The 22535-nt window shown below is 42.4% G+C and overlaps 1 protein-coding gene across 32 annotated transcripts in view; it reads right to left on the minus strand.

Annotated features, from left to right (window-relative positions):
• The window catches only part of LOC108696078 (ankyrin-3), a 360221-nt gene that overhangs the window by 295062 nt on the left and 42624 nt on the right, over nucleotides 1-22535 (minus strand). For all 32 annotated transcript variants that reach the window (XM_018225102.2, XM_041570241.1, XM_041570240.1 and 29 more), the window contains exon 2: nucleotides 17678-17716. In XM_018225102.2, the coding sequence (XP_018080591.1) occupies nucleotides 17678-17716 (39 nt within the window). The remainder of the gene's footprint in view (nucleotides 1-17677; nucleotides 17717-22535) is intronic.

Here is a 22535-nt window from a genome sequence, read left to right on the forward strand (position 1 = left end):
CAAAAACCCCTGTTTTTGTAAACACATGCACTTGCATATATACTGAATTACTTGAGACGGGACCAGGGAATGTGCATTGATTAACTTCCATTGTATTTAAACACATTTTTACTTAGCCTTGGAGTGCTCCCACAACCCCCTATTTTGTATTTAATTTTGTAATTAACATTTTGGACTGGCCAGTTTATGGGTGTGCCTGGATATAACTGTTTGTTATAGGGCAGATCAATCTTTGTTGCCAGTGCCAGGTTTAGTAGAATTGACAGCCAAGGCTTTGCTACTTGGCCTGGTACCCCAGGACCCACCACTCACTCACCCCCCCCCCCACTGCATCTCACTGCTGTCAATCCTGCCTACCCATTGTTCTAGATCATACCTACCATTTGTTCTAGATCATACCAACCCATTGTTCTAGATCGTGCATACCCATTGTTCCAGATCCGGTCTACCCATTGGTCTAGATCTTGCTATGTTATTACCACTCACCAAGTGTTCTAAATCATGTTTACCCCTTGTTCTAGACCGGCATTCTAGATCATACCTGGCCAATGTCTGCTGTTCTGGATCATGTCTACCCGTTCTGGATCATGTCTGCCCATTGTTCTAGACCATGCATATCAATTGTTTTAGATAGTATGCACCAATTGTTCTAGATCATACCTACCCATTGTTCTAGATTGTGTATACCCCTTGTTCCAGAGTATGCTTACTGATTGCTCTGGATCCTGCTGTTCCTTGTTCTAGATCGTGTATATTTTGTTCTAGATAGTTTCTACTCGTTGTTCTAGATCATGGTTACCCATTGTTCTAGATCCTGCCTAACCCTAGTTCTAGTTCCTGTCTACCCCTTGTTCTAGATCCTGCCTACCCCTTGTTTTATCCCTGATTGTACACAGGCCTGCTGGTCTAACAGACTGATCAAGCACATTAACCTCACCCAGTCATTAACCATTTTCTCCTGCCTCCGTGTGATGCAAATTACAAGCAGGTTATGTAACACAATGGGCATAACAAATGTCGCAGTGCTTTTTTATGTGGCAGAGGGGCTGTGCCAGTTGATTGGCATAATCTGATAACGGCTTTTAACTTAAAAGGCTGACATGCTTTTCATCTACAAAGTCATGTCAAGCTGGTGACTGCAGGTGCTACAGATCTAATGCCTAATGAGAAAATAACAACCAAATCTGTCTCGTTGGTTTGATGAGTGGTAATAACATACAGACTTGTTCATTTACAGAAATAAGAACTTTTATCACTGGCCTGATTTTATGCTTTCAACTAGTGGCTCCCAAACTTTTGGGGGTTCTAAAGCCTTGGCAGTAGGGGGTTCTTCATGAAGGCCAAGTAGGGTGAGATCTAGGGACAATACATTTTTACTTTCCTAGACCCATTATTGTCCAGTTTGAAAAGCTCTTTGAGGGCCTGTTGACTCCCTGCGCTTCCTCCCTGACCCCGGTCGCAACAGCAAAAGGTACGCATGAGCGACCGTGAGGCGGGGGGAGGTGGGTTTGCGCCAGATAGGATTTTGCCCCAATCCGGCACTGATCCTATTGGGTTTATTTTCTGTTCACATGATTTTCTAGTAAACATAAGGTAGGAAGATCCAAATTATGGAAACATCTGGATAAAAGCCCAGGCCCATTACCTGTAATTTCCGATCGTTCTGCCCTCAGCTCACCCACTTCTGCCCTGAATCAGCCATACTCTTGGCTTACCCAACGCACTCAAACCCTACCCACCAAATCCCAACTGATCCACCCATTTAAATCATTATCTACGCCCCCTTAAAGGCCACCCTTTACAATCAACACTCTGCCCTATTTATGCCCAGAATGGATTTTATATGTTAATAAGGTGGCAACCCTATGTACAGCACATGGGCCCAGCTACAGTCACAGAAGATATGTTTGGGAGTGGGGAAAATATGGCGGCACAAAGCTCTGGTTAAAGAGCAGAAATGTGCCCTAAACTCATGGTAAAATCTGCTTTTCTTCCCATAACTACATTTTGCATTATAGTCCAATTAACTTGCTCCATAAAACAACAGTTTCGTTGGTTCTTTGTTTCAATTGCTTTAGTTGGGATTTTCTGATGGCTCCTGTATAGGGAGGAGATCTGCTTCCAATGACACTCGGTGCTGGAAGTGTGAACACATAAATAAGCCCTGGGGGATATTCTGAGAAAAGCCATCTTTGGTCCCGTAGGATAGAACTGCGTGCCAGGCTCTGATTTTGCCGACCCCCCCCCCCCCACCCACAGAAGGTGCTGAGCACAATGAGCACATAATGGAAGTGTGGGAAGGGGCCGAGCCATCTTGGCATCTAATACAGATGATTCAACAATTTGCTCTGCTGGCTCCCAGACGTGCAACATAATCCTCCCATCTCCTTCTCTCCCTTACGGCACATGCACAGTGCAAAGCAGAACAGGAAAGGCCAAGGGGGATTATTTTTTATGGATTCTCCAAATGCAGGGGCTTTTTTTCCAAGGAGGTGGCATTTTATCTGGGGTGAAAAATACCTGCTCCTAGTACCTTTAAGAGCTGAATTTCCACTAGTTCCCCCATTTGTAATTAAAGGGGTTGTTCACCTTTAAATCAACTTTTAGCATGATGTAGATGAGGATATTCTGAGACATTTTGCAATTTGTTTCATTATTTATTGTTTGTGTGTTTTTGAGTTATTCAGCAGCTCTCCAGGTTGCTATTTTAGCAATCTGGTTGCTACAGTCCAAATTCCCCTAGCAACCATGCACTGATTTGAATATAAGACTGGAATATAGATAGGAGAGGCCTGAATAGAAAGATGCGTCATAAAAAGTAGCAATAACAATAAATTTGTAGATTTAGAGAGCATTTATTTGTTAGAAGGGGTCAGTGACCCCCATTTGAAAGCTGGAAAGAGTCAAAAGAAAAAGGCAAATAATTAAAAAACTTTGAAGACCAAATAAAAAGTTGCTTAGATGTGGCCTTTATAACATACTAAAAGTTAACTGAAAGGTGAACCACCCCTTTTAAGCTTTAATCACTAAGCTTTGGAGAGGTGGGAGGAGAAATGGGAGCTCGTCGGGTAGACTCCATTTTATCCAAATAATCCAAATTTTTTAGAAATTTCCTTTTTCATTGTAATAATAAATCAGTACATTGCACTTGATCCCAACTAAGATATAATTAATCCTTATTGGAAGCAAAAGCAGCTGATTGGGTTTATTTAATGTTTACATGATTTTCTAGTAGACAATGTATGAAGATCCAAATTATGCAAAGACCCGTTATCCAGAAACCCCAGGTCCTGAACATTCTGGATAACGTTTCCCATACCTAAAATAGCCTTTAACCTGCTGTCAATAATTTCCACCAGAATCCTTCCTTATCCCTAATATATTTTACATGTCACAGCTAGTGATTGGCGAATTTATTCGCAGGTGTGAATTTGTGGTGCATTTCGCCACTGTCGAATAAATTCGCAAACTTGTAGTTAAAGTTCCGAAGCCCATTGACTTTAATGCGCATCAGAATTGACGCCGGCGTCAAAATAATTTTGTCCCTGGCAAATTTCCGCAGCATGTTTGCGAATTTATTCGCCAGCTGCGAAATGCGGAAAACACAAATTTTTCAAAGTTTGGTGAATTTTTCACAATTTCGCGGGAAATTCGCTAATTTTTCATCGAAGCGAAATGGGAGGAATTTGCCCATCACTGGTCACAGCTGCGAGAGAATTTTTTCTTTATTGCAAGTGAATGGGGATTGGCCCGGGCATCACAATATGACATCCGCTCAAAAATAAACTGTCAGCGCCAATCATAGTATAGGCATGGATTTAATGCACAGCTGCATGCACACTGGGTGTGGGAGTTATGAGTGGGTTACAAGCAGAACGTTCTGACTTTCTAACAATTATTTCTAAGAAATAAGTATTTAATCCGTGGCATTGTGAATTACACGTTACAAATCGCTGTGCCACAGCTCGGGGAAGGGAAAAACTGCACCAAACCCCCTGAAAACTGTCATTAGTCTAAGGAAAGAATATTCTAAGCAAGTTTCCAGTATACATTGATTGGAAATGAATTTTCTGGTTTTAAAGTTATTTGGACATTTATTTGCTAATGAAAGTGGTATCTGTCTTTTTATATTTATATTCTCTGCCCTAGTGGTTCTAACTAGTGATGGGCGAATTTGCGCAAATTCATGAATTTCACGCGAAATTCCCGAAACGGCGAAAAATTTGTGTAACGGCGCCGGCGTCTCGTTTTTGACACCGGCGAATTTTTTCAGGCAAATTTTCGTGGGCATTTCGCGAATTTATTCGCTGGCGGCGAATTCGCCGCGAATTCACGCCTGGCGAATAAATTCGCCCATCACTAGTTCTAACTCCAGAAACAATGTAGCAGAAGCCAATTGATTACTAAGCCTGGAGGAGTTCTGCAGTGAAAAAAAGAAAGGGGACAGGCAAAACGATGCTTTCAATAGCAATTACATTTACAAGTCACATTAAAGCCACTGAAAATATTTAATGTACTCAATGCAGGGCCGGCCACAACATGTCCATAACTAATCTGCTTCCCCCTCCCCGTTCACCAACTCAAAGGCTCACCAGAGTTGCAGAAGGGCCACAAATAGGTGTAGACATGTATAAGAAGTTCATACCTAGCACCCCAACCCTCTGGTCCCCCTAACACCAGTGTGCCCACTTTTTGTGACCACACCCCCCTAATTACCATGTTCATTTTGCAAAATTTGGCAGGTCATTTCTGTGGTTCTTCTGTGTTGTTACAGTTTTGCTAATGAAGGTGAATTGCCCTTTTAGCTGCAAGTCACAAATTCCCCGAAAGAGTCCTGCTTTTCTTAAATTGTTACAATTGTATCCTTGCTTATCTTAAATTGTTACAAAAGTATCATGCACCTGCCATGTATTCTGGGCTCTCTGCCAAACGCCAATTAAAATAGAAACTATGTTTCTTTTTCTGGCTGTTCAGTGCCGGAAATCAAAGAGAAAGTTGGGACATTTCAAGAAGCCGGAAGAGGATCGCTTCGTGGTGCTCACTGGAATAACCCCAGGCTGGTGCCGTTTTTTTGCCAAAAAGAAGCACCGGCCTGGAGTTTCAGGTAAGTAAATACAATCACTTGGGTGTGCCTAACATTTGTGAGAGTAACGCACTCCTGCGACACACCAGGTTGGATAAAAAAATTTTGATCTTTATTCCATAGGTTAAAATCAAATGTCCTAACGCATTTCGTACAGAAACGGAACTAGAGGGGGGTGGGCCCTGGCGCAGGACGCACAGCCAGGCCCCCCTCCGTACATCCGGAACTGGCCGGGGAACATGCGGCGGGTGCACTGCCGGGGGGCCTTGAGGGGGTGCGGGCCCTGGCCCGCTCGCACCCCCTGCTCCCCCGGTAGTTCGTATCTCTAGAGATACGTAATCACTATGATTACGTATCTCTAGATACAAAACGCGTTAGGACATTTGATTTTAACCTATGGAATAAAGATCAAAAAAATGTCTATCCAACCTGGTGGGTCGCAGGAGTGCGTGCCTATTCATCTATTTCCTTGCATCTCACCCCAAGATATGGGTTTGGGGCTCTGCACCCGGGCCACCTGTCTTCATCGGTGAGTGTGAAACAACATTGTTTGAATTCATTTGTAGAGAATTCTACACCCTTAAGAGACGGACCTGGGGGCATGCACTCAGGTCAATTTAAATGCCGGGTGAGATTTGGTTTTTTTATTGGAAATTGGGAGCATCTACATTTTGGATAGAGCTGCTGTTTTTTTTTCTGTCCCTATGAAATAGAAGCCTCTTATTTTTGAACAACACGTACAAAGGGAACATTACATTCTAGCCGTATTATCTCATTATTATACAACAAGCCTGGAGCTGATTATACGATGATAATAATAATTGAAATCCCCATAAATTCGCAGGATACGTTTTAGAGCTACAATAACTACTGGTTACAGCCACTTTCCTCTTTTAAAATGGATTGCGAGCAGTCAGTATAAATAACGATTTCTTCCGAAACTCAGACAATAAGGAATCGGCCTTTTAAAAAAGCGGGACGGTGTAATTTCCTGCTGCAGAGCTGAAAAAAGCCTGAGCAATTTCACTGTAGAAGGAAAGCTGAGATTAAACGACTTGAGTTTAGAAGGTATCATGTTATTCACACGTCAAGTCATGCGAGGCATGCGGGGCCACAAGTTCAGCCATTGCTGACCTTGTAAATATGGACGGGATATTGCCTTCTGCGTTGCCTAATGTTCCCCCCAGCCTGGCGGAAGCTTAGCTAAGGACTACTAAATCATTTCTTCAGTTTTCAGACAGGCATATGGGTAGAATCTACCTATTCAATCTATAGGTCAGGACTATCCAGGCACATGATATGGGCGAAAGTATCCGGACACTACTTCTAAAATCACATGTTCTTAGCAGGAACACTCAGTGCTGAGTTCAAACCTGTCCATGGAAGCAATGTCAGCACTGGGACTTCTTATCAGAAGAGTGGGGGTTATATGGGCAAGCAGCAAGTGCATAGTGAATTTGTCCTGTTTCGCTTTGCAGAAAATTTTGCGAAACGTGAATTTTGACGCCTGCGTCAATTTTGAAGGCGGCGTTAAAGTCAATGGGCATCCGAATAATGTTGACGCACAATGGTTTTGACGCGAGTGACTTTTCCGACGCACATCCAAAATTTTTTTACACTGGCGAATTTTGTCAGCAGTTTTTCAAATTTAATCGTCGGTGGCGAAACGTGGAAATTCCCCGCAAATTTGTTTGCACATCACTAACGGTGCACACAAGCCGAACACCACCGTGTACAATACCAGGGGGCCCATTTACTTAGCTCAAGTGAAGGAATAGAGGAATAATAGTTTGAATTTCGAATGTTTTTTTTGGCTACTTCGACCATCGAATGGGCTACTTCGACCTTCGAATCGAACGGTTCGAACTAAAAATCGTTCGACTATTCGATAGTCGAAGTACTGTCTCTTTAAAAAATTCTTCGACCCCCTAGTTCGCCACCTAAAACCTACCGAGGCCAATGTTAGCCTATGAGGAAGGTCCCCATAGGCTTCCTAACAATTTTCTGATTGAAGGAATATCCTTTGATCAATGGATTAAAATCCTTCGAATCGCGGTAAATCCTTCGACTTCGATATTCGAAGTATTTTACTTCGACAGTCAAATATCGAGGGTTAATTAACCCTCGATATTCGACCCTAGGTAAATGTGCCCCCGAGAGTCGGGTGCAGTGGTGTAACAACAACTGCCATTGTACGCCAGTGCAAAGGAAAAGTGATAAATGATACTTCACCGTCTGGCAATCTATACGTTTATTAGGGTTGTTACCTGTCCGGTTTTGACCCGGACAGTCCGTTTTTTTTTTTTTGTTTTTTTTTTTTGAAGGGCTGTCCAGATCAAAACTGTCTGCATGGTTTTCCAAATTAGGAAAATCAGGCAGGATTCCCTATGATCGGCCAATTACCTGACCTCATGCCACGCCCCCATTTCATCATGGCCCGTCCATTTGCGCCTGCCGTTAGAGGGCCCAAAATGTGGTAACCCAAAAGCCTGGTTCCATTGAAAGGAGATGGAAAGGTATAACCTGGAAAGGGGGTGCACATTTTATGGCTTTTAAAGGGGTTGTTCAACTTTAAATTAGCTTTTAGTAGGATGTAGAGCAGTGATCCCCCAACCAGAGAAACATGTTGCTCTCCAACCCCTCGGATGTTACTCCCAGTGGTCTCAAAGCAGATGCTTATTTTAGAATTCCAGGCTTGGAGGCAAGTTTAAGTTGCATGAAAACCAAGAGTAGTGCAAAAGAGAGCCTCCTGTAGGCTGGCATTCCAAATAAGGACTAACAGCCAATCAGAGTCCTTATTTGGCTCACCGGGAGGTTTTTGCATGTTTGTGTTGCTCCCAAACTCTTTTTATTTTTGAATGTGGCTCACGGGTAACAAAGGTTGGGGACCCCTGATGTAGAGAGGCAATTTGCAATTCATTTTCATTTTTTTTTTTATTATTGGTGGTTTTTAAGTTATTTAACTTTCTATTCAGCAGCTCTCCAGTTTGCAGTTCCAGCAGTCTGGTTGCTAGGGTCCAAATTACCCTAGCCACCATGCATTGATTTGAATAAGAGACTGGTTTATGAATAGGAGAGGCCTGAATAGAAAAATTTAAAAAAAAGAAGTACCAATAACAATTCATTTGTAGCCTTACAGAGTATTTATTTTTTAGATGGGGTCAGTGACCCCCATTGTAAAGCTGGAAATAGTCAAAAGAAGAAGGCAAATAATTATAAAAATACAGAAAATAGATAATGACGACCAATTGAAAAGTTGCTTAGAATTGTCTATTCTATAACATACTAAAAGATAACCTAAGAGTGAACCACCCCTATAATAATAATAATAATTCCCAACCCTTATTCATACGTAAGAGCCCTCGGCATACCAGTAAGTGAGATGTGAGAACGATCTCCATCAGTTGAATTTGTAGCAGATAAACTTCATAATGTGGAATATGGATTTATGTCAGAGCAAAATAAAAGGCAGATAAATGTTTCTGGCAAACCCAGAGGCTGCCTAGATACTAATTCCACTGATTGCATTGGCACGAAGAGAAATGTATAGATATTAACAAGATTAGCAATGCAGTCCCGGATTGAGTCTTCCGCATTTTCTGTATACGCACCATTTACTGATAATCACACCCTGGTTTAACAGGAATTAGAAAATATTTGGAAGAAAAGATTTTGAGATTTTTTTAAAAAATTAGGTAATTATATGTTTATATATGTATTTATATTTATAAATAAATATATATATATATATATATATATATTAGCCAGTAGGGATCCTCATTAATATGAGAAGCAATTTTATGTCAGCTCTACCTCTTGGTTGTGATGTCCCAAAGACTGAATACCATAGTTATGGAAGGAATGAAGAATAATTCCTGATTTAAGGTGGTTATACACTATTAGATCCGCTCATTTGGAGAAGTCGCCAAACAAGCGTATCTTAACCCAATATGCCCACTAACGGCTGGGCGATATCAGGGGTGAAACCGAACATTCAGCCCTTGGGATCGGATTACAATGGTACGAATGGGCTACTAGCCGTTGCAGTCCTGGATTGTGGAAAAAAAATCAAACTTAACAAATCGAAATCTGTCCGATTCCCCGTTGTGAACTCCTACACACCGGCAGATAAGATGCCAATTTGGCCTAAAGGACCTATATCGACAGCTTTAATCTGCCCGTGTATGGCAACCTTAAGGCTTATTCTAGCACAGGGATCCCCAACCTTTTTTACCCATAAGCCACATTAAAATGTACAAAAACATTGGAGAGCAACACAAGCATACTAAAAGTTCCTAGGGTGCCAATTATGGGTTGTGATTGACTATTGGCAGCCCCTATATGGACTGGCAGCATACAGTAGGCTCTGTTTGGCAGAATATATGGCTTTTCTGTACCAAAACTTGCCTCCAAGCCTGGAGTTCAATAATGATCACATCCTTTGAAGCTACTGGGAGCAACATCCAACAGGTTGGTGAGGAACATGCTGCTCACGGGCCACTGGTTGGGGATCATTGTTCTTGTGCCCCCTTACTAGAACTTGCTAGAAGCTTACAGAGGTTATTTAAACAGACAACCACAAATTACTAAGGTAACATGACTGTGTATAACTCAAGTCAGCTGCCCCCCCAGCAAAACCATTTTTTGGGGCCCGCTCTACCACCTGTTATCGACAATGTTCTAAAAATGCTACTGATCGTACCTCGAAAAAAGTAAAATGGAGATAAAAAACAAGAAAAATATAGTGCAGCGTTCTTTGTAAAATTACACCTGAAGGTGATTCCATTCACACAATCATCAGTGTAATGTTCCCCACCTCAGACCTTTAGTGCAGGTGAAATTAATTTCATATATACACCATCAGAATTCTGCACTGTGTTCATTAGTAAGGGCTCTTACACACGGGCGGTTTTACCTGCGCACCCCTGCATTGCGCTTTTTTCCGTTCAGCCGCAGGGGAGCGCAGGAGTAGACGCACTCAATTATTGTCAAGGGGGCTGTACTCACACAGGCGCATGCATGCGCCGAACGCAGGTGAAATCCAACATGCTGTGTCCCATTTGCGTTTGGCGCTTACATGCGTCTGTGTGAGTACAGCCCCCTTGACAATAACTGAGTGCGTCTACTCCTGCGTAAAAAGGGCCCGTGTGTAAGAGTCCATAAGAAAAAGTTGTTTTTAGGCTAGGTGAATACCCACACGGTTTAACCCTGTTTCTGGTGGTCGATTATACTCACAGACGGCCAGAAATTCATCTCACATATCAGGGATGCATTTGTTCCCCGAATCCTTCCTTTGGACAACAAAGAGTGGAATGTGCGGAAAGCGTTTCACAGTACTTTAATAATAAAAATATATTGCACTTACAATATTTCCACTTTAAAAATCAAAAAGCCGATCTCCCCCACTATGTGCTGGGATGTCTGCGGTGTTCCTTTTTTGGGAGCGATTCTCCCGCAATGTGTGCTGGGGTGTCTTTGGCGTGTCTCCTTCGCGTGTGGCTATCCCCCCGTGTGTGCTAAGATGTTCGAGGTGTTCCTTAGATCCCACTGCGCATGTCCGTGTTGCTTCTGAACAAATACATTTTCTAAACCTGTGAGTCCCGAAACTCTACCACATATCTACAAAATTCCTTTGTCCAGAAGCAACACGGACATGCGCAATGGGGTCTGAGGAACGGCGCGGACATCTCAGAGGGGTTACGGCAGGGAGGGGGCCCTGAGGTGTCTAACATATCTTCACTGCTGGGGCGGGGGGCCCCGGGGGATTTGTGGGGGCCCTGAAGCAGCAACCTCAGTGGGCCCCCCAGTACAACCCTGCCTGAACCTGCAGGACAAGTCCCAGGTGTGGATGGGTAAAACTTCAAGCAGGGTCCCTCCACTTTGGTGATGTTAGTGTTGACCCCAAACCTGAGGTGGCTGATCTTGTCCATATATGCGGGAGTCATGGGTCAAGGTTGGGTTGGGGTTGAGAAATGTATGATGCACTCATCATTACTCACCAGTTCGACCACTTGGTGGGGCAGTAAGGTAGGTGCAAGGGTGGAAAATGAATCCATTCCACGTCAGGGGCCCTCAGCCCTCTTCCCCAGAGCCCACCATGGTCTGTTTAATTATAGTTACACCACTTAAAGGCATGACAGGGTGACTGTAAGGAGCCTCAGAATAGAATCATCATGAAGAACTGGGCTTCCTGGGCCGGGAGCTGCCGTTGGCTTATCTCCGGTGCATCTCAGCAGAACTCTGCTCAGTTCTTTGATCCGCTGTACAATGTACTGACTCAGCTGGCAGCCTGTGCTCCACAGCACGGCCAATTCATAGCCCATGTCTGCAATTTATTAGCTCTTTACTAAATGAGATGTTCTCAAAGCTGTCTTTAACTAACGTGACCCATAGGCAAATGAATTGCATCTAAATGATTGCCAGAAGGACAACAGCACTAAAGCTATAACTACTATAAACTATTTCACTTCCAGATCACTGCACAACTAATACACGGGGCACTGATCACTGCAGGGCAATAGCAGAGACAAGACCCAATTAACACACTTATCCAGATCAGCAGGGGCTCATTCACACTGCTAATGATTTAAGGAGACGTTTTGGGGGTTATTTATCAAAGTCCAAATTTTTCTCAATATTTTTTTTTGCTACAAAATTCGATCAAATCCGCTCGGGTTTATTACGCTTATTTATTATTACATTTTCCCGAAAATTTGCTTTGCAGGGGAAAAAAATCGGATTTTTATGAGTTTTCCGGATCAGATTTTCACCATTTTTTTTGGATTTTTTCATCCAATTTTCATGATTTTTTGGAATTTTCCACGTATTACACAAAACCCAGCGCGCATCAAAAAATCATTAGGATTTTTCCCATTGACTTATATGCAATCTCGACAGGTCTGAGATGCCGGATTTTCAGATTCTGACTTTTCCATCCGCGGGGTTTAATAAATTCTGAAAAAATTCGTGATTTTTTTAAAAATCCGATTTTATAAAAAGAAATCACACATTTTTGTGATTTTTTGCATTCGGAGTAAATAACCCCCTTTGCTGAAAAAATAAGAATGTACCAGTGCATTATACTCCTTTAGCTATAGAAGAATTGTGCTTAAAAAAGTAGTGTTTCAGGCTGATTTATTGAATATTTCTGCAAAAACCCTAATAATCCCTCCCTTCTCTTCCACTCCCTGCTCCCTGAATTCCCAGGCTGTGCACTCAGCTCACTGCACTGTAGGACAGTAACCAATCAGCAGCTAGCAGGACCTGATAGGGAACTGAAGCCTGTCTGTGCTTGTGTGACTGCAGGGCTGTGATTGGCTGTCCCTCTCATAATGTGATTCTGGCAGGGACCATTAGGACATGACCACCCCTCCTTTGAAACAGGGACAGGAACCAGAGAACATCTATACTATATAGATTCTATAGGGAGCTCTAATAAAGGGGCTATTTTAAAAGATAAAGATTAATTTTTAGCACCATGTAAAAGCAACACCATATATTACTTAATAATTGCCTACAAAATTAAGTTTTTTTCATTTATCCTATGTCTCCTTTAAGAAAAGAAAAAAGCATAAAAAAGAGAATATTGATGACTATGGGATCATTTTATTGAATATGTAACCATTTAAAGTTTGTATTGCACTGTGCAGCTTTAAGAATCCACTACTTAATAGTGGGATTACCATCATGCTACAACACTGTAATATTCTGAAAGCTGTAGTTCAGCAGCATCTGGGTGTAGCCACACTGCTATGAATGGTATGTGCCGGCCTTTATTAACTGAGCCTTGCATGCATTTCCATAAATGTTCAGTTAGTTCTGCACTGGGAGCAGGAACAATTGCTCTGAGGGGGAAACCTCATCCAAATACTTTCCTAAATCTGTTGGCAAAAGTTTCATAGAAAATTAAGAAACAACCTTCTTTATTATAAAACCGTAACAGAACATTGTTCTGCTTTCACTTGTACTTCACCCCTGTAACTAGTTTAACTAGAAATAATGAGCTCTGTATAAACAACCCCGACCCGCCACCCCTTTGTTTCGGCCTTACAGATGAGCTGAAGTCCATTATGCAGGGGGTTATCTGTCCCCGGATTATCTACCCCACGTGTCTAGTTCGGACAATACGGTTTTTCAGGGAGCTGTCCATTTCAAGATATTTTTAGCATTGTAAAACCAGACAAAAAATCTGACCAGTCGAGCCCACGTGAGGTCACCCTGCCCCCAACACAAATGTTCCACCCCCCATTGTCCAGGCCCATCTATCCAGGTTTTAGTTCCAGCAATAGTGGCGACCCTACAGAAAAACCAGGAGGCTAAAAACATGGAGTAGCTTCAGTCTATATTCTTTCTGTTTAGATTAGATTTTTTTTTTTTATTAAAACAGCATTTAAAAAGTATAATCATAAGAAGCCCTATTTATTTCCCTCATGTTGAACATGGGGGTACACTGACTACCTTAAAAAATTGTAGTCTAATAAAGAGAGTGATATTCTGAGACAATTTGCAATTGGTTTTCATTTTTTATTATTTGTGGTTTGTGAGTTATTTAGCTTTTTATTCAGCAGCTCTCCAGTTTGCAATTTCAGCCATCTGGTTGCTAGGGTCCAAATTACCCTAGCATCCATGCACTGATTTAAAGGACCAGTAGAATCAAATTTAAAAAAAATAAAAAAATTGTAAGTATACATTGAAAAAAAAACACCAAGACAAATTAAAATTGTAAAGTCTTTATTAAGAAATAACTTACTGAAGCTCCGCTTGTGCTCCTCTCCAGAAAAGGAGATCGCGATCCATCGTGTGGCGCTCGATTTCTCCTTCCTGCCTTCCTTATAGGAGATAGCCAGGGAGGTAAAATCGAGCGCCGCACGATAGATCGTCGCCCTGTTGCCTTTTCTGAAGAGGAGCGGAAGTGGAGTTTCAGTTATTTCTTAATAAATGTTTTATGATTTTAAAGTTTAATTTGTCTTGGTGGTTTTTCCCTGGCTATCTCCTATAAGGAAGGCGTGGATGAGAAATCGAGCGCTGCGCGATGGATCGCCCGAACGCTTTCTGAAGAGGAGTACTAGTGGAGTATCGGTAAGTTATATTTTTTATAAACACTTTGCGATGTTAAAGTTTAATTTGTCTTGGTGTTTTTTTTTCCATGTATACTAACGAATTTTTTTTTTTAAAAAAAACATGACAAAAATACAGGACGTTTGCCCCAAGGAAATCAATTTTTATTTCTCTCTGTACCAGTGACAATATATCAGGATATTCACGATCCAGTGCTGGAAGAATTCGCCTTAACGCAGTCCTAATGTGGAGCAGAAGCGGCGGAGATCCCCGACATCCCCAAATAGCGATGATTTAATGAGGACATGTTTACATTGCGGAAACGAATCTCCGGAGGTAACAGGTTGAAAAGTGATCCTGAGCCTGTTTAAATGAGTATTTCCTGTGCACTTGATCTGGCAGAGGATGAGACAGACAGATAGCAGCACATGCTCCGGGAATGTTCCGGAAGCCCAAGTATTTCCATAATTAGTTGGTGCATAACTCAGTAAACACAGGTGCTCAATGATTCAGCCCTGGGGGGGGGGGGGAGAATGAAGGATGGATCTCAAGGGCTGTTAATGGGGGCGTCACAGTCATTCATGGACTATTCGGGGTAATGCAGAAATCCTGAAAACAGTGAGTTGTCTCCCAAATTATATTTCTTCCTATAGTGCATAATGATAGGACACATATGTGCATACGGCCCCAGCTTTTAGGGCAGAGACACGCTCAGAATTCGGGGAGATTAGTCGCCCATTGACAAATCTCCTCTCCGTCGAGGGCGACTAATCTCCCAGAACTAGAGTTCTGCAGTGGGTCGCGTACCCGCAAAACCTGCGGATAAAAGTTCTGGTTGCCGGTATAGACATGGTCGGTGGTTCTGTGTGTTTGCGGGTCGGCCCGCGGGTCTTCTCAATAGCGATATTTATTCCTTTTTTCTGGTCATGTCTACTTCCAATGACATCACTTCCTGTTTACAATGACAGCACTTCCTGATTCTTGATGGTCAGCGGGTCACGGGTCCGGGTTGCGGATAAGGTACTTGCAGGCTGGGTATCGGGTTCAAGCGGGTAAGAATGCGGGTGCGGGTACGGGTACGTGTCCCAAAAAATGGACCCGTGCAGGACTGTACCCTGAACTATTGCCGACGGGATGGCAACCGGAGCTCTTCGTTTTACTAGACTTAAACTATGGAGATCCAAATTACGGAAAGACCCTTTATCAAGAAAACCCCAGGTCCCAAGGATAACAGGATAACAGGCCAGCATTCCATGCCTGATTAGGATGGTGGCATATGTAGTGTTCCGGGGAGATTAGTCGCCCAGCGCACAGACGTCACACCAACACTATATGGCACCGTTGGAGCGGTCCATTATGTTTCATGTTGAAAGCAGTTTTACAGCTTCCCTGGCCCTAAAGCTTCATGTAAAAGGACAACTGAAGCTTATTACTGCCCCTGCTCTGGATATGGTTGCTGTACTGCTTCCAACTCTTAGCAAAAACGCAGCAAAATATTTTGTTCATCCCTAATGGCCAATTTAGATGGGTCAATCCAGATGGTGGCACAAATGGGACTATTAAGGCATGGACATAAGCCTCTATAATTGCTTTGTGTGCCATGGGCAGGAAAGGGTTTTATAGCATATTCAGGTTTATTCTTTTTAATGTCGCTGATCTCATGAGGAAATGTCCACTCCGTTGGATTATCCAGGAGTTACCTGGTTTTGGAGCCCTCCCCCAGAACTCCCTCCTTCAAGATAGGCCATTTCCCCAGTTTTTAGAATTTTCCCTCTGTGTTCCATGTGCACATACACAGTGAGCAGTGAGTGATGTCACAATAGACCATTCCCCCAGTTTTTAGAATTTTCCCTCTGAGTTCCATGTGCACATACACAGTGAGCAGTGATTGATGTCACAATAGGCCATTCCCCCAGTTTTTAGAATTTTCCCTCTACGTTCCATGTGCACATACACAGTGAGCAGTGAGTGATGTCACAATAGACCATTCCCCCAGTTTTTAGAATTTTCCCTCTACGTTCCATGTGCACATACACAGTGAGCAGTGATTGATGTCACAATAGGCCATTCACCCCAGTTTTTAGATTTTTCACTCGGCGTTCCATGTGCACATACACAGTGAGCAGTGAGTGATGTCACAATAGACCATTTCCCCAGTTTTAGAATTCTCCCTCTATGTTCCATGTGCACATACACAGTGAGCAGTGAGTGATGTCACAATAGACCATTTCCCCAGTTTTAGAATTCTCCCTCTACGTTCCATGTGCACATACACAGTGAGCAGTGAGTGATGTCACAATAGACCATTTCCCCAGTTTTAGAATTCTCCCTCTACGTTCCATTTGCACATACACAGTGAGCCGTGAGTGATGTCATGTGGCAATTAGGAAATGCCCACTAGGATACCTCCTCCTCAAGGTTTGCAACTCTGCTCATGAACATTTACAAGGAAGCATAACAACAAAGCTGTTGAGGTTAATTGGCTTCCCCTTCTGTGAATGAAATACAGGGTCAAAAGTCCGGGTGAAAAGTGCCTGTTCAGATTCAGACAAAATAGGAAATCTGGTCAGGACATTCAAGTTAATGACATGGTGATCAGCCAATCGATGGTCGCCATGTTATTAGTCCCGCCAGTGACATCATCAGCCCCGCCCCCAAACAGCACTAACTCACCCTTAAGGTGGCCACAGATGTAGAGATCCGCTCGTTTGGTGATGTCGTTAGCGAATCTCTCCCTGATATGCCCACATTGTAGTGCCCGATATCGGGCGGACCCGATCGTGGGCCCTAGGGCACAAAGATCAGATCATAAATCCGATGTGGGCGGTCGGATCGCAGGACCACATAGACACATAATCCGACTGGATTTTTTAACCTGCCCGATCGAAATCTGCCCGACTTTCAGCCAGATATCGATTGGGGAAGCCCGTCGGATGGCCCCACACATGGTCCAATAAGCTGCCAACTTGGCAGCTTTTATCCGCCTGTGTATGGGGGCCTTTAGATATCACTGACCAGCCCCCCGACCGGAAAAGGTGACAACCCTAACAATAGCGCTCTCTATATTAGCGTTACGGCCCCCCTTTGACAAGCTCCGATGCTAAAGTTTTAAGTGCGAAGAGGAAGAAGGAGGTGGAACCCGCCCCAGATGTGGCCCTGCCAACCCAGACCTGCTCCCCACCCTGGACTCTGCACCCTGACCTCCACCACAGCCCAATCACAGCCAGAACAAGATAAAATATGGGGGGCCCCAGAGTTGGATGGGGGCTGCGGCTGGGGTCCTCCTGTCTGACACTGCATGGCAAATTATTCTTTGCTTCTGAGGGGAACCATCATACAGCAGATCCTCTTGTGGACATGGAGTTTGCTGTATAGTAGTTACGCCACTAAGTTATATCAACAGACAAACCATAACAATCATATCATAACATATCACATTAAATCATAACAAACAGCTGAATATGTTCTTCGTTATCATTCTATGCAATGACCCTGTGAGGTGTGACACTAGAATGTTATTATCTCCCCATTCCTTACCTTTGGTGAGTTCCTGGGTGACGAGCTCTTCCGAAAAACCTACAATACAAAAAAGATGTTGCGTTATAATCTGAACGCGAAACTGTTTCACAACTGACTCTATTTGTACTTTACTATAAAGCGCTGGCGTCTGAGCATACGTATACGGTATAAATATATTTACAATTGCAGTTTTAGGGGTTTTTTTTAATTAATTAGTAGCTGAGAAAAATCAGGAAGGCTGAAAATGAATTCTATAAGAAAGAAGAAGAGTCTCAGCCAAAGGGGACAGCTATACAGTATATATACATCTTAAATGAAAATGGCATGTTCCTGGGGCGCCAGGCTGGGTTGGGGGGCACCAGGCACGTACCATCTCTGCTTCCTACCGCTAGTCCGGTCCCCATTTCTCCTCAATGGCCATGAGCATGTGCGCATATTCGAGCGTGTGCGTGTAAATATTCGGCGACTGGCCAGGGTGCCAAGGGTGCCTGGCCAGCCAAGCCTGGAGCTGTTTTATGGATCAAGAGAGACTTTTTAAAGAGATCATGTTCACAAGCTCACCCCAGCGGCTTTCTGTGTCTCAGTTTACAGATAAGGAGGAGTTGATTATACAGGGAGAATTAACTAGCAAGGGCCATTGCTTTTTCTCTCCTTCTACCAGTGCCGGGCACAAGTATTGACACCGAAGGCCCTGCCTACACTTCTCCCCTATTCTCTAAACTGATGCCCACCCTACAATCAGTTCAGATTAAAGGGGCTGTTAACCTTCCAAACACTTTTTTCAGTTCAGTTGTTTTCAGATTTTCCCCCAGAAATAAAGACTTTTTTCAATTACTTTCCATTATTTATTTTTTACTGTATTTCCAAAATCTAAGTGTAAAGTTGAATGTTTGTGTCTCTGGTGTTTGAGTCTGGCAGCTCAGTAATTCAGGTGCAGATTCTGAACTGTTACAATTTTACAACATTTAGTTGATCCATTTCTCAGCAGCATCTCTGGAGTATTAGCAACTATTGTATCAATTCTAACAGCTGCCTGTAATGAAAACCCAGGGATTCTGCTCAGAAGGGACAAAGATAAGAAATGTATCAACTAAATGTATCAATTTAGAACAGTTTACAGGGTCGCAACCCCCCCCCCCCCCCCTTCCCAGAGCTGCTTTAGAAGGTGAAAGTCATTGAAAAAAAGTCATCATTGCTGGTGATCTGTCTGTTTGATGGTGAACAACCCCTTTAAAGTGGTGGTCACCTTTAAAGGGATACTGTGATGGGAAAAACATTTTTTTTCAAATCAGTTAATAGTGCTGCTCCAGCAGAATTCTACACTGAAATCCATTTCTCAAAAGAGCAAACAGATTTTTTATATTCAATTTTGAAATCTGACATGGGGCTAGACATATTGTCAATTTCCCAGCTGCCCCTGGTCATGTGACTTGTGCTCTGATAAACTTCAATCACTCTTTACTGCTGTTCTGCAAGTTGGAGTGATATCACCCCCCTCCCTTTCCCCCCCCCAGCAGCCAAACAAAAGAACAATGGGAAGGTAACCAGATAACACAAGATAACAGCTGCCTGGTAGAAGAACAACACTCAATAGTAAAAACCCATGTCTCACTGAGACACATTCAGTTACATTGAGAAGGAAAAACAGCAGCCTGCCAGAAAGCATTTCTCTCCTAAAGAGCAGGCACAAGTCACATGACATGGGGCAGCTGGGAAATTGACAATATGTCTAGCACCATGTCAGATTTCAAAATTGAATATAAAAAAATCTGTTTGCTCTTTTGAGAAATGGGTTTCAGTGCAGAATTCTGCTGGAGTAGCACTATTAACTGATGCGTTTTGAAAAAAACATGTTTCCTGATGACAGGATCATCTTGGTGAAAGATTCGGCCGAATCCTTGGTGAAAGATTCGGCCAAATACCAAAATGAATCCGCATATGCAAATTGGTGGCAGGAAAGGAAATAGTGGAAAAAATTCTTCTTTTGTGATGAAAAATATGCAAATTAGGATTTGGATTTGTCCGAATCCGAATCCTTTTTAAAAATGGCCAAATCCTGGACCGAATCTTGGATTCGGTGCATCCCTATTTTATTTTTTCAGTTGCAATCGGCAGATTTATCCAAAACCCAGTCACAAATTTAATAGCAAAAAACAATATACTTCTATATAATTCTGAAAGTGAGCCAATTTATCTCTTTAGTATTAAACAATAGTGGGATAGCTCTAAAACTCCACATAAGCTAATAGATAGGGGGGTGCTAAGATGTTTTCCAAGATACCAGGTAATCAATGGTTACTTTACTGGCCTTTTTCGCACATTAATAACATTTACTTAGGTCAAAAAGGTCTCAGTGGGTAGGTGCATTATTATTACCTTCGGAAACCTATTCATCACGGCTGGACAAGATCAGCAGAAATAAATGCTTTAAAACACAGAGAAAATATATATATATAAATCTCGCAGACACATTGCTTCCCAGTGGTTCTCCTCCTCCTACAGCAACTAATATATTTATTTTATCCCATGACTGCAAGTCAATAAGTAAGCGGAGAGTGCCCGTCAATCAGACTCACCGAGTCCTAATGTGATGTTCCCTCTTCCACTCCCAACGCCATTAAACTTGGCCAGTGTTCTGGAGCCATTCTCTCCTGGCACTGCGAAACCCCATTTATTTGCTGCAGCCTTAATGCAACTGAATATACGGTAATTAAATGTGTTGGCGTGTCGCAACCGAGATGCCAAGAATGCAAAACTTGCAATAATGATATTAAAGCTTTAAGGAGAATAATAGGACTTGTTCATAAATATCCAGTCAGGGAGGAAAATAAGAAATATCTGTGCTGCAAAACACCAGATCCTCATCATTTTTACAACACTCAAGCCTATATACCTTCAGTTATTTGTAAATGTATTTGCCAATGAAAGAAGTGTCTCTTTCTGTTCACAATGTATCAGGACAGGAGTTAGTTCTACTCAGGTTGGCAACATGGTCTTATGAGACTTTTCCATTGTGCGGCTTAATCCAAAACTGGACCCCCATTGCCAAGTTTTGGATCACTGATCTGCTGCTGCACTTTTTTTTTTTCACTTGAATTCAGAAGCCATGAATTGGACTGTTGTTCATTGATTTATGGCAGAAAGGAAGTTTCTGAAAACAGACAAGCAATGCAGGTAGAGAGCACTAAGCAACACACAAGGAAATAGATGATGCAAATAAGGTAAGTAGGAAAGGAGCAGAGGCCAGCACGACACAGAAAGCAAATGTGGAGCTATGGCCAACGGGCAAAGAAAGCAGATATGGAACAATGGCCAAGAGAGAAGGAAGCAGGTATGGAGCAATGTCCAATATAAAAGGAAAAAGATATGGAGCAATGGCCAATGGGCAAAGAAAGCAGATACGGAGCAATGTCCAATATACAAGAAAGCATGTATGGAGCAATGTCCAGTATACAAGAAAAGCAGATGTGAAGCAATGGCCAACATACTAGGAGAGTATGTATAAAGCAATCACCAATATACAAGGAAAGCAGATTTGGAGCAATGGTCAACAAACTATGAGAGCAGGCATGGAGCAATGGCCAATATAGAAGGAAAGCAGATTTGGAGCAATGGCCAACATACAAGGAAAGCAGGCGTGGAGCAATGGCTAATATAGAAGGAAAGCAGATTTGGAGTAATGGCCAACATACAAAGAAGGCAGGTATGAAGCAATGTCCAATATACAAGGAAAGCAGATATGGAGCATTGGCCAACAAACTAGGAGAGCAGGCATGGAGCAATGGCCAATATATAAGGAAAGCATATTTGAAGCAATGGCCAACATACTAGGAGAGCAGGTATAAAGCAAAGGCCAATATACAAGGAAAGCATATTTGGAGAAATTGCCAACATACAAGGAAAGCAGGCGTGGAGCAATGGCTAGTATAGAAGGAAAGCAGATTTGGAGCAATGGCCAACATACAAAGAAGGCAGGTATGGAGCAATGTCAAATATACAAGGAAAGCAGCTATGGAGCAATGGGGCAATGCAAAATATGAAAGAAAGAAAGAAAGAAAGAAAGAAAGAAAGAAAGAAAGAAAGAAAGAAAGAAAGAAAGAAAGAAAGAAAGAAAGAAAGAAAGAAAAAGAAAGAGAAAAAGAAAGAAAGAAAGAAAGAAAGAAAGAAAGAGAAAAAGAAAGAAAGAAAGAAAGAAAGAAAGAAAGAAAGAGAAAAAGAAAGAAAGAAAGAGAAAAAGAAAGAAAGAATAAGAAAAAGAAGTAGGTAGGTTTGAATGACCAACAGTCAAGGAAATCAGGGAGAGAAGAATGTACAGCACATGAGTAAGGCAACAGGCAGAAGAGAGCTGAGATGCATCAGATACAAGAACACTGGGGATAAAAGGCTTGAATATACTGTATTTATTTTTCATTCCACAACCCACTTTTCAGAATGTGCCATATTCATTCGCCCAAACAAACATCCAAAACGCCAGCACTGATCACTTTTAACATCGCCCTCTCTGTAAAGTAAATAACAGGCAGGAAATTCTCTTTCATCCCAAACAGGGACACTTCCATAAACGCATCTCAAACTCAGCACTAAATATTCACTGTAAATGAAGCGGATGAGATTCTTCTTGGTTTGGAATTAGAATTTCTGTCTGGCGCTTCCAGGGGAACTGAGAGAGATTGCGTCGTCACTGTGACACCACCGACTCGCCACTTATTTGGCGAATCTTCTCTCTGGCAGTCAGAGAATATGGTTAGCGGAGAGAAACACGTAACATTGGTAGGGATGATGACCCCCCTCGGGACTATACATTATATGCTGGGACAATGCAAAAGGACATTTCTCCTGGGCAATTACTAGCAATAAATTATGTACAAGGTGTAAT

This window comes from Xenopus laevis, chromosome 7L, assembly GCF_017654675.1.
Source record: "Xenopus laevis strain J_2021 chromosome 7L, Xenopus_laevis_v10.1, whole genome shotgun sequence".
Classification (NCBI taxonomy): Eukaryota; Metazoa; Chordata; class Amphibia; order Anura; family Pipidae; genus Xenopus; species Xenopus laevis.